Genomic DNA, 11,282 nt, shown 5'->3' with positions numbered 1-11,282 from the left:
TTATCTCCCAATTCAACCACTCTAGCTGCATTTTAGTTAAAACAAAACATTAAGGCATGACAATGATTTAAATTCAAGTACCAAAATAATAGAAGTAGCAGCCTTTTTTGATTTAAGTTTGTTTACAAGCTGTCCACAATTATAAAATGACAAACTAATGATGTATTTTTTGAATGAAGCAAAAAGCCAAAATAAAGAAGTGGATTTGATAGCTAGCCCATTTTTAGTATCACAAGCATTTCATCTACACATTAATGTTAAGGACAATTCACATATATTTCTTCATATCCCATGTGAAATGTAGCATTTCAATCACAATTTTTGCAATATGCATTAAAATTAAATAATTACTAGGATCTGCCCAGCTTTCAGTAGAAAACATCCTGAAGGCAATCAGACTGGAAAAGAACTATGTTTACATTCATTTACCCTAACAGTCTACATAAAAAAGGCAAGGGTTAATGGGTTTTAGACATCCAAAATATCTTTAACAATATTATTAGTAATATATATAGCACAGCAGTCTAAATATCAGAATAACTAACTTGACATGTTTATTCAGAAACCCAAACATTTTTTAGACAGAGACAATGGGTACTTACAGTGCAAGTGAGACACAAAGCACTAAGGGGCCCCAAAGATCCCCTGTAAAGAAAGAAAAAAGGAGGCTCAGATTTTCTCTCAATCTAGCAAGTAATGAAGCCACCCTTTGTGCCCCTTTTTTTAAGCTCCCAGACCTATAGTTGTTATATTTAAGACCTGGTATCATGTGCTACATAAAGTGACACTTCCAAGGGTTTCTGTCTTCACAGCTATTTGTTTAAAATAAAATCTTAAATGTTTCTCTGTGAATCAGGGTGCCATAGCATGCTAGGATGCCTTGTGATCCTTTCAAGGGTGACACACAATGTTAGCACTGTTAGCTGTGGAAACATGATTTGCAAGATAAACTCCAAGTTCTTTGCAACCAAAGAACTGCTTTATTATTTTTCTGTAGCCAAAAACATGTGAAAACTAAACTGACTTTTTCTGCAAAGTGCTTGAGTACACTGAGGGGCACCTTGAGTATAACAAGGTCAAGAACCACTACTCTACCTTGTTCCTTAACCACCTGTTTGCTTGTGCTATTCTGCATCATACAGTGAAACAACACAGAACAATACTTTCTGTTTGCCAGAGACTTTGTTATCAATTTTCTTTGTGCAATACAGGCAGTGTTTTGTTTCGTTTTTCTTAAGAGGGGGAGGGGAGGGGAGGGGAAGGAAAGGGCATGGAATTCTGAACCTGAACTACCCTCCTAAGATATCAGAAAATCATTGGTACATACAGTCTCTGAGGAGTGCGCTGCTTTTTTTGGGATACATGACATGCACAAATTTCTTCCCAACTGCCTTTAGATCTCGCATCTGAAATACAGAAGTGACATTTCAATACAGTATACTCCAGTTATAGTTATATCAGGTAAATATGTAAAATCATTTAACTGCACAACACGATACTAGTTCCAATTCCTTTCTGTTGCTCACGTTGAAACATGTATCCATTATCTGCATATCTCTTCATAGTTTCTAGGGTCGGAAGGGACCTGAGTAGATCATCTAGTCTGCCCCCCTGCTATGGCAGGAAAGATTACTGGGGTCAAACGACCCCAGCAAGGTGTTCATCTAACCTCCTCTTAAAGACGCCCAGGGTAGGAGCCAACACCAGTTCTCTTAGCCGCCCTGACCGTGAAGTAGCGCCTCCTGATATCTAGCCTAAATCTACCCTCTGCCAGCTTGTGACAGTTATTCCTGGTCCCTCAGCCTTCTCTTGTGGAGGCTGAAGAGGTTCAGGTCCCGTAGCCTCTCCTCATGGGGCCTGCCCTGCTGCCCCCTGATCATGCGAGTGATCTTAAATGCATAAAATATTTAAGTGCATACCAATTTTCAGCTCCAATGTACAGGCAACCCTCACTTAACGCTCAGTTTTTCCAGAACCAATTAAGAGTGTTAAGTGGAACTGCGCTAAGCAAAACCCATTTCCTCATAGAAATGAATGTAAATAGACGTTAATTGGTTACTGCCTGCCCCCTCCCCACACCTGCCTGCCAGCACGCCAGCCCAGGCCTGTGTTTCTGTTGCCCTGCTCTGGGCCCCCGCCAGTCCTGGCCCTGGTGCAGGTCCCATGCTCATGCCTGCCCCCACCACTCGCTGCTTTTCATTGCCACTGCCTCTCCCCACCCCCTCACCTGCCTGCTGGCCTCTCTGGCCCCACTTGCTAGCCTGGATACTGGCACTCCTACAGCCCCACTCTGGGAACCAGTGAAGGCCCTGTGGCTCCTCACCTATGTCACCACCGATTCTCCCCCCCCGCCCACTCTGGCCTATGCCAGCCCAGGCTTCAGTCTTCCTGCTGCCCTGCTCTGGGTGCGGGCTTCTGGTGGTCCTAGCCCTGGGCCCCAGCACAGGCCCCACACTCCTGCGCCCCCCACCCTTGGTGCGGGTCCCTGCTGGCCCCAGCCCTGGTTTGGGCCCTGCACTCTTCCCCCCTGTTGCCACTGCTGCCCCCCCCCACCAGCTCCAGCACCACATGCCAGCCTGGGCTCGCACTCCTGACGCCCCATTCCAAGGCCTCATGCCTTTGAACAATATAGTATCCCTGTCACACTATCAGTCACAGTCCACCAGCACGTAGAAAGCTCAACCAGCTGGCTAGTATGGTTAAGGCACAACAGCTTCTATAGTCAATGATATGGAAGGAAGCTACATGACTATCATTTCTGCTGGCCACCTCTGTCACCCCAGCTCAAACCCCCGAGTCCCCATTTATGGCTGGGCTAACTGGGGAGCAGAATTTGACAAAGTTTAACACAAGGCTAAAACTCACACTTCTTGAGCTGTACCATAAGACACCATAACCATAAGATACCATAAGCAAATTGCCAAAATATGTTAGCATCCCTTATATTAAGTGTTACAGAATTTAATAAATCTAAAAAAAAAAAAAAATAGTAAGCCTAAGCAAATCTAGCCCAATACTTAAGACTTTGTTCACTGCCTGAGGAAAACGGGGTCAAGTTATCCAGCTAGTTCTTCTGAGCCCCACTCGAAACTTCCACAGCTAGAGATTTTCAGCAGATAAGAAAGAACTAAGTTTGTGTAAGTTTATGTCTATTATTCAAATCCTTTGCTCCTAAGAGGGAACTTGTTTTATACCAAGTTTTTATATTTAAAAATGTATGACAAATTACAAGATAAGAAAATAGATTCAATAGTCCACAACCATCTGGCACAAAAGATAAGCAATCTTCGTTAGTGTAATTAATATGGACAAAGCCAGAAATATAAACTCACAATAGTATCCCTAACAGGCTCGTCCAGTGTGGAGTAGTCTTCATCAGGGGAGTGAGATCCAACAGGAACTGTGATCTCCCCTTCCACTGGGATATCCTCAGATATTGACACATCAGAGAGACCTGCAAACTAAGTGTTTTTAAGGAGTTTTATTATTAAAAATACAGAAACTAGTGCTTCAACCCCTTGTAGATAACCAAAGAAAAAGCTGGTTTTTCAGAACTGTAAATTAGAGTATTTAAATATTAAGATTGTTTTGTTTTAGATCAGCAGCACTCTGCCTACATCAAGGACTTCACAACCTCAAAAGGCAGACAGTGTGCAAGCTAGAGGATAGATATAGTTAAAAGTTTTGTTCTATTTACCTGTAATCCCCAAGTGTAGAGTTAGACTGATATTGTAGCTGCGATGGTCCAGATATTACGTGAGACAAGGATTTATTTGGGTGATATATTGCATTGGACCCACAGAAGAAGACCATCTTGCATTTGAAAGCTTATCTACCTGTAGCCTATCTATGCAGTGCATTGAATAAAAAGCATCACCGTAAGAAATCCTTGCCCTTCTGGCTTTTTTTTTTAATATGTTTGCATAGTAAGTTTGCTGGGACAAGGTTCATGGCTTGCCTACATAATATAAAGACCCAAGTACATTTAGAGTGCCAAATGTTTCATAATAGCTACAGCAGTGCCTCTTGGGTGTATTCTCTGCCTTCTGTGCAATGCCGAGAATACCATCAGCAGACAAAATATTAAAGAATTGGCCACAACAGTGAGATGACCTCATACATGATCCCAGCACACACAGCAGCCACGAAGAGCCACATTAAATTTATAGAGTTAAAAACAAAAATATTGTCACACTTCCCACCAGAAGAGCTTTTTGCAACTGCTGCTAGGTAACCAAAGCAGAGAGGTAGTTAGTCATGGGAGTCGGAAGTCAACCAGAAGGCAGGGTAGAGATGCACCTGAATAGGCTAACTAAATAAGACAGATCATTCATGAACCTGGGTTCATGAATGCTTGTTTTCTCTCATATATATGGGAGCTTCCCCTGCAAAATAACTGACCCTGGAGAGGAACCCTTGATAATTCATCCCCAAAAACCATTTTTTCCCTTGCCTTGCCACATGCCAGCAGCAGCTGGAGAGTGACCTGGCAGCTAAAAGGGACTGTGAGATAAGAGGGTGGGGTCCTTGCAACTCATTGAGAGAAAGCATATTGGAGACACTGTCACTGAATGAACCAGGGTTCATGAAAGCTTGTGATCTCTCTCACATGTATATGATGAGCGCCTCATACATACGAGGGAGAGCAGAACACAAGTTTTTGTGAACCTAAGTTTATGATAGATATATCTATCTATCTAAATATATCTACATATGAGTTTATGATATAGAATACAGGCACCCCCTGCTTAGCGCTCTTAATTGGTTGCTGAAAAACTGAGTGTTAAGTGAAATGAATGTTAGGTGAAACCAGAAGTATTTGACAATCCAAGATGGCGACTGCAAGCGTTAACAAAACTCACAGAGCACTAAGTGAAATCAGGTATCAATTAAAAGTGAGCGCTATAGCAAAACAGCACTAAGCGGATGTTGCCTGTATCTATCTATCATAAACTCCATGTATGTTTGTATGTAAATCGAGGTTTATAATATCAATCCCTCCCTCTCTATTGTATATATCCATCTCTATCATAAACTTGGGTCCACAAGGTATACAATATACTAGTTTACAATATCTATCTATATATAGTATATATTTATATGCATACTGTAAACTCATACACATATATAACTTTGTTTCTATAGTGGTTAGCCTATAAAGGGGCACCTCTATCCTGTCTCCTGACTCCAGACAACCACCTCTCCGCTTTGGTCACCCAGCAGCAGTTGCAACAAGCCAGTGGAACCCCTCCCCCCGCTTGGTGCTGGGAGCACCACTTTAATATTTTGTCAGCTGAGGGCGCCCCCGGCCCGGACACCACCCCACACAACCCCTCCCCCCCGATAGCCGGACCCCTTCTGCGAGACTCAGAAGTCCGGCGCGCGCCCATTCCCCACCCGCCGCCACGGCCCGCGCTGCCCCCGCCTGTTCCTGGCCGCGGTGGCCGCCAGCGGGGAGGCGCCTCCCGGCCCCGCTCTCACCAGGGGCTTCGCAGCGCCCCCAGGCCCGCTCCCCTCCGCCGCCGCCATCTTGGTCCCCCACCCCGGCGGTGGCGACGTGGAAACAGAGCACTGACCTCATCAGCACGCGCCGGGCTTAGAAAAAATTACGTCACGCTCCTTCCTCCCCGCCCGCTCGGTGTCCATGGCAACGTAGGGCGCGGCCGCCAGAGGGTGTGCAAGGGCCGTTTGCGCGAGAGCCGAGATTTAAAGGGACAGGCACCTCCCCCCAGGCTGCACAGGAGGCTTTTGTGCCTGTGGTTAGGCTGGGAGCCACCTCTGCGGGCTGGACAGCCCCTTGGCAGACATGCCACAGGCCCAGCCCAAAGCATCAGCTGCAGGGGAGATCAGCAAGGATCCTGGTTTTCTCTGATAAAAAAATAAATAAAAATCCCCAATTTTTGGTTTAAAAACAGGAACCTAAAATCCACACTTTTCCATGATTAAAATGAAACATCACTAATATTAGTGATCATGGAAAAATGTGGATTTTAGGTTCCCTTTTTTTAACTGAAAATTGGGGGTTTTGGTTTTTTTTATCTGAGAAAACCAGGACCCCTGGTGATCAGCTACCACCGCTGCCCAGTGCCGCCCATCGCTGCAGCCCCTGGGCTCAGCAGCTCAATGTGCCACCTATGCCAGGGGCCCAATGGCTATGGGTCAGCCATGCCTGCTAGCTCGGTGCCCCGGACTGCAGGCAGTGGCATATGAACTAGGATGACACAGTCTGAGCCCAGTACGGGCAGAGACTCAGCTCGGGGAGCCCCCTTAGTGCTCTCCCTGTGTTCTCCGTGGTGGCAGATGACAGAACAAGGAGTAATGGGCTTGAGTTGCAGCAAGGGAGGTTTAGATTAGATATTAGGAAAAACTCTCTCACACGAAGGGTCATAAAGCACTGGAACAGGTTACTCAGAGCGGTGGTCGCGTCTCCATCCTTGGAGGATTTTAAGACCTGCCTAGACATAGACAAAGCCCCAGCTGGGATGATCTAGTGGGGATGGTCCTGCTTTGAGCAGGGGTTTGGACTAGATGACCTCCTGAGATCCCTTCCAACCCTCATCTTCTATGATTCTATGAACAGGATCCTCTTGGAAGGGCCTGAGCTTCCCTGGTCCCTGTCCTGGCTTCTATCAAGAGTGCCCCCCTGGGGGTCGATTGCTTCAAGGATGCACCCTCCAGGTGTGAGGGATACTCCATCCAGCTTCAGCCCCTGTTCTGCATCTGTCTGCAGAGCCCCCTCAGTGTCTGGTTGGTGGCTGTTGGTGATGAAAACCTCCACTCCCTGTGTTTTGTACTCAGACCAGCCAAACCCAGCACAGAGACTGTAGAAGATCCTTACATGGTTTGAGACATGTTAGTAAATACACATGCCTCCTTTTTCAGGGCTGGGGAAGGGGCCTGCCATGCATGAGTGACTGGTGCCTCCTGGGGGGCACTTGCCCCCCCAGCAACCAGTCAGCAACTGGAGGGACGGGTCCCCTGTGGCTGATCACACAGATTGGAGCGGAGGTGTTCACCCAAGGCTGATTGCACCAACCTGGAAGTGCACTTCCAGGTGTGCCGCTGGCACTTTTGTGCTGCTGGAATTGCTTTTCCTGGCACCCCCACTCTGTAGCCAACGCTCTCAGGAGAGGCACCAGTGCTCTCGCCTCCCCCTGCTGCCCATCGCCTAAGTGGGGAACACTGGCTGTCATGTGGTTCACCAGCACTCTCAAGGGGTGCACGTGCACCCCCATGCACCCCCTATGCGTCACCACTGCTGCTGTGGTTTTGCTCCAGGCAGCCATCAGGCTCTAGGGGATGGCCTGCACATTTGGGTTCAACTTTTGATAGGGAAATTTATCAGCTGGGTCTACTAATCCCCCTTTATGCCCATTCCTAATATGTGTCACAGCCTGGCTGGATAGGCAGATTCTGTGAAAATCAATATTGGCCTAAGACCAGCAGGAAAAGCTGCACGTCAAGACTGAGGGCTTTGGCACAGCTCTTTTGATCACACTCATGCAATAAATTCCATTCTGAAACTGAGTGTTATTAATTGGTTCCCTTCCTGTTATAATAGCAGTTTGACCCTTGTAAGATGACCCTTATTGTTTTATATGTAATTGCACATTACTATAAAAAGTGTGTCTTGGAAATTCCAGTTTGTCATTTTTTCCATGCTACATTGACAAGAATAAGGTGAAAACCTCCCATTGTGCCCTTGAGATCGGTCTCTCCGGCTGACATGTTTATAAAGCATTTTCTTCCTGTTAATATGACCCCAAAAATATTTAAGAACTGTCCAGAACAGCAAGTGAGCTCTTCTTAATCAGCTGTGCTAATATCCGAGTATATTTCAGAATTCATTGTGATGGTGTTCTGCTTGGTGCGTAAATAGGGACCTACTTAAACTGCGGTATCATGATTTTTGCAGGAACCATGAAAAACAGCAACCTTCTCAGTCACCATGAAAAATGGCATCAGTTGCAATTTCCCAGGAAATCAACCAAAAAAAAATTAACAAAAATTAAATGCTGGTTCCCCAGTGGGAGTCAGTGGTTCTCGCTGCCATGGCAGCCCACCCGCGCAGCCGAGAAGGGAAGGCACCAGCTGGTGAGGGGACAGGAAGGATAGCCGCCAAGATGGCAGCGGCCCCCCCCCCCCCCACTTGCCTCTTCTCCATTCACTGCTGAGGTGCCACAAGAGGGGCAACCAGCAGTAAAGATGGTGACCACCCTCTCATCCCTCCTCCTCTTGGAGCCTCTCTGCCAACCAGTGCCAAGGGACAGAGCCACCATAAAATGACCGCGAAATCAGCTATTTGGGCTAAATCCAAACCACAAAAATTGCTTTATTTTGCCACAAGTTAGGTAAGTCCTCCTGCGTAAGCATGGAAATGGAGGAAGTTTTCATCCTACTGACTAATGTTTCCCTGCCTTCTCCAGGAGAAAATATGTTCTGAATTAAAAGACAACAGAAAAGAGGAATGAAACAGAAGACACAAAATTACATATGTATATATTTCTTCATATAAATAATATAATTGACATCTAGGGCCTCCAAAAATAAAAAAAATGTGCTTAGTAGATAGAACATAGAGTTTTTGTTGGTATAAAATAAAAGGCCTCATGTTTTACTTTGTCCTAATCCAGGCATTCAAGTGAAAAAAGACCATTTTATACTGATTTTTGTATATAAAATAATTATAAAATGATACATCACTCATAATTATATGCACAAAAACATTGTCTCTAACATCTGGACACTCCATTTATTGATCTACATTCAGACTTAAGAGACACATTACAGGAATGTAGATCAGAGGTCTGGGACCAAATGCTGTGGGATTGCTGATTGACAAAGATTGTTGTTGTTTGGTTGGTGGGGTTTTTTTTAAAGGAAATTCAAATTTTCAGGCCAACAGTTAAAGAACAAACTGTGACTGAAAATATAGTTTATGACTTAATTCCTTCAGAGACTAAACTTTGTACACTGTGAGCAGTTTCACTGATTCCAATGAGCTCACTCACAGAGTATAAAATGAGGCATACATATAAATCTTTGCAGAATCAGGACCTACTTCTAGTTCCCCAAGCTAAGTCTGCTGCTGGTCATTTGGCTTAGAAGAAATATCAAGTTTGATAGATTGAGTCAATTTACCATTCTGCAAACTAGGCTGAAAACTACATGACTGCTAGATGATCAGCGCTGTCTGCAGCTGGGCGAGGTGTCCTGGAGACAGGAGTAGGGATGTTGTCAGGCTATAAGTCATAAGAAAACAGGGAAGGACAAGACATGGGCAATAAGCTTGGCATCCAGACCAAGCCCCATCAGCAGTGACTCATCCTTCTACTGTGTTTCAGGAGTCAGACACAAAGCCCTGATAAGTATCAAGGCCTCCATTACCAAGAAGGGATTCTGCTTGCAACTGAGTAGACAAACAAATGATGTGAAAGTGGAGGGACACCCTTATCCCAAGATCTCCTCCCTAAGACATGGCTTCTCCCTTCAGCTGCCAGTGCCTCCACTGCTAGCTTCACCAGCTGGCCCTTCTCATCAGCATGGAGACAGATCTTGTCTGAGAGCCATCTGCCATCTACCACTGGCAGGAGCTGGGCCCATGACTTACACTTGCCATGCTTACACAGCAAGCCAAGCACTCAACCTTTACTGGTGCTGGAGAGAAACTGGGCTAGCAAAGAAGGGTGAGACTGGGTAATGGGGCTGGGTGCAGGACAGCAAGCAGACACAGACTCACTCAGAGAGGGGCCTTCCCACACTGTTTTCTCTCACTTCTGACTCCCCTCGAGGGCTCTGTCATTGCAATGTCTTCTTGCTCAGCTACACACAGTAACAGGGATGCTTCTGCTGCCCAAGTGGGATTGGCAGGTGTTAAAACAACACAGGAAATGAGAAGGGGGTGAGAAGGTTTGCCAGCAATAATAGCGCCAACACAGGACTTCCTCTTCTTGTTAGGCCAAAAAGCAGTTCCTCTGTACCTGTCCCAGGGCTCAGCAGAGGAAGCACCAAGCTGTCCCTGCAGAATAACTGATCCTGGAGAGGGACCCATGGTGAGTCATCCCCCCAGATCTTTCCACTCTTATCTTACTTCATGCCACCAGCAGGTGGATGGTGACCTGCCAACTGAAGGAGACTGCAATAGAGGGTGGGGCTTTGCAATCCAAATGGGAAATGCTGCCTTTCCTGGGAGGCAGGAGGGCATCAGGGAAGGAAGTTTAGGATGGAGGTGAGGCTCACATTGATATCCAGTTCCTTCAGAGGCCCAAGTAGGATGGAGACACTTTCTACTGAAATGCCTTTTTACAACACAACACAACACAGAGGACACACTCCAAACCCAGGAGGGAAACATCTTTCTTATGCATCATGGGGGGCCTGCTACTCTGGCTGCAGGCCTCGCCATCTTCACCAGTTGCCCTGATATAGATTTTATGTAGGCTGAGGTGGTCACCAGAAATCACCAGATTCTTGGCCTGCTGGTCAGGGTAGGGGAAAGGTTTAGGCTGTAACGGATAGAGGAGGAGAAGGAACAGAAATGGCAGGCAGGGCTTATGCACTAGATGCTTGAGGATCCAGGTTCCTAGATCTTCTGGGAGCTTGGAGAGGCCCCCAGATGGAGGCTTCTTGTCTGGATTCTGTCCTTTTTAAACTCATTTGGTCCTTTCTTCTAGCTTAGGGGGCATCAAAAATGTGGCTCCAGCAGAATTAATTATGGTGGATGAAAGTCTGTTGATGATGTTGACTGGGTGGGTGGATGAGGACGAAAGCAGAAAGGTGGGCAGAAGCAGTGTTTGTGGCCCCCCAAACCTACAGGAACTCTTCACATGTAGCTGAGGTAGGGTCTTTCATAGGAAACTAGTGACAGGAACAGGCATGAAAGAGGAAGGGTATGAGGCAAGCTGTTCCTCCAAAAGAGGCTGTAGGGAGACAAAGAAGCACATGAAAAAACGGGGTAATGTATCTGCTTGTACATTTGGTGGCACTGGCAACATGCAGTGCTGGAGAAAATATTAAGTGACCTAATAATCAGCAAGAGCGGGCTGGGGTGATAGACTGCACCAGGTTAAATGAGGGGCCAAACTGAAGTACCAAGAAAATAAAAGGTGGCAGGGGCAGAACAAGTGGGAAGGTTGAGTCCTCTTGGGCACAGCCACAGTAATGGGGAGGGAATGACCTGAATGCAAATACAGATTTAACAGGGATTTCATAGATTTCATAGACATTAGGGCTGGAAGGGACCTCGGGAGATCATCGAGTCCAGCCCCCTGCCCAAAGGGCAG

General features: G+C 46.2%; 1 protein-coding gene across 1 annotated transcript in view; it reads right to left on the bottom strand.

Moving 5' to 3' along the window:
- The window catches only part of YIPF6 (Yip1 domain family member 6), a 13,624-nt gene extending 8,063 nt beyond the window's left edge, over window positions 1-5,561 (bottom strand). Inside the window, exons 1-4 of the mRNA XM_019536217.1 lie at window positions 5,482-5,561; window positions 3,333-3,461; window positions 1,328-1,406; window positions 603-645 (exon numbers count right to left, since the gene is read on the bottom strand). Coding sequence (XP_019391762.1) covers window positions 603-645; window positions 1,328-1,406; window positions 3,333-3,461; window positions 5,482-5,529 — 299 coding nt within the window. The 5' untranslated portion in view covers window positions 5,530-5,561. The remainder of the gene's footprint in view (window positions 1-602; window positions 646-1,327; window positions 1,407-3,332; window positions 3,462-5,481) is intronic.
- Between the last annotated feature and the right edge of the window lie 5,721 nt (window positions 5,562-11,282).

This window comes from Crocodylus porosus, unplaced genomic scaffold (genome assembly GCF_001723895.1).
Source record: "Crocodylus porosus isolate Cpor-Errol unplaced genomic scaffold, CroPor_comp1, whole genome shotgun sequence".
NCBI classification, from domain to species: Eukaryota; Metazoa; Chordata; order Crocodylia; family Crocodylidae; genus Crocodylus; species Crocodylus porosus.
The sequence above is the reverse complement of the archived record's forward strand: the minus strand, read 5'-3'. Positions and strand labels throughout refer to the sequence as shown.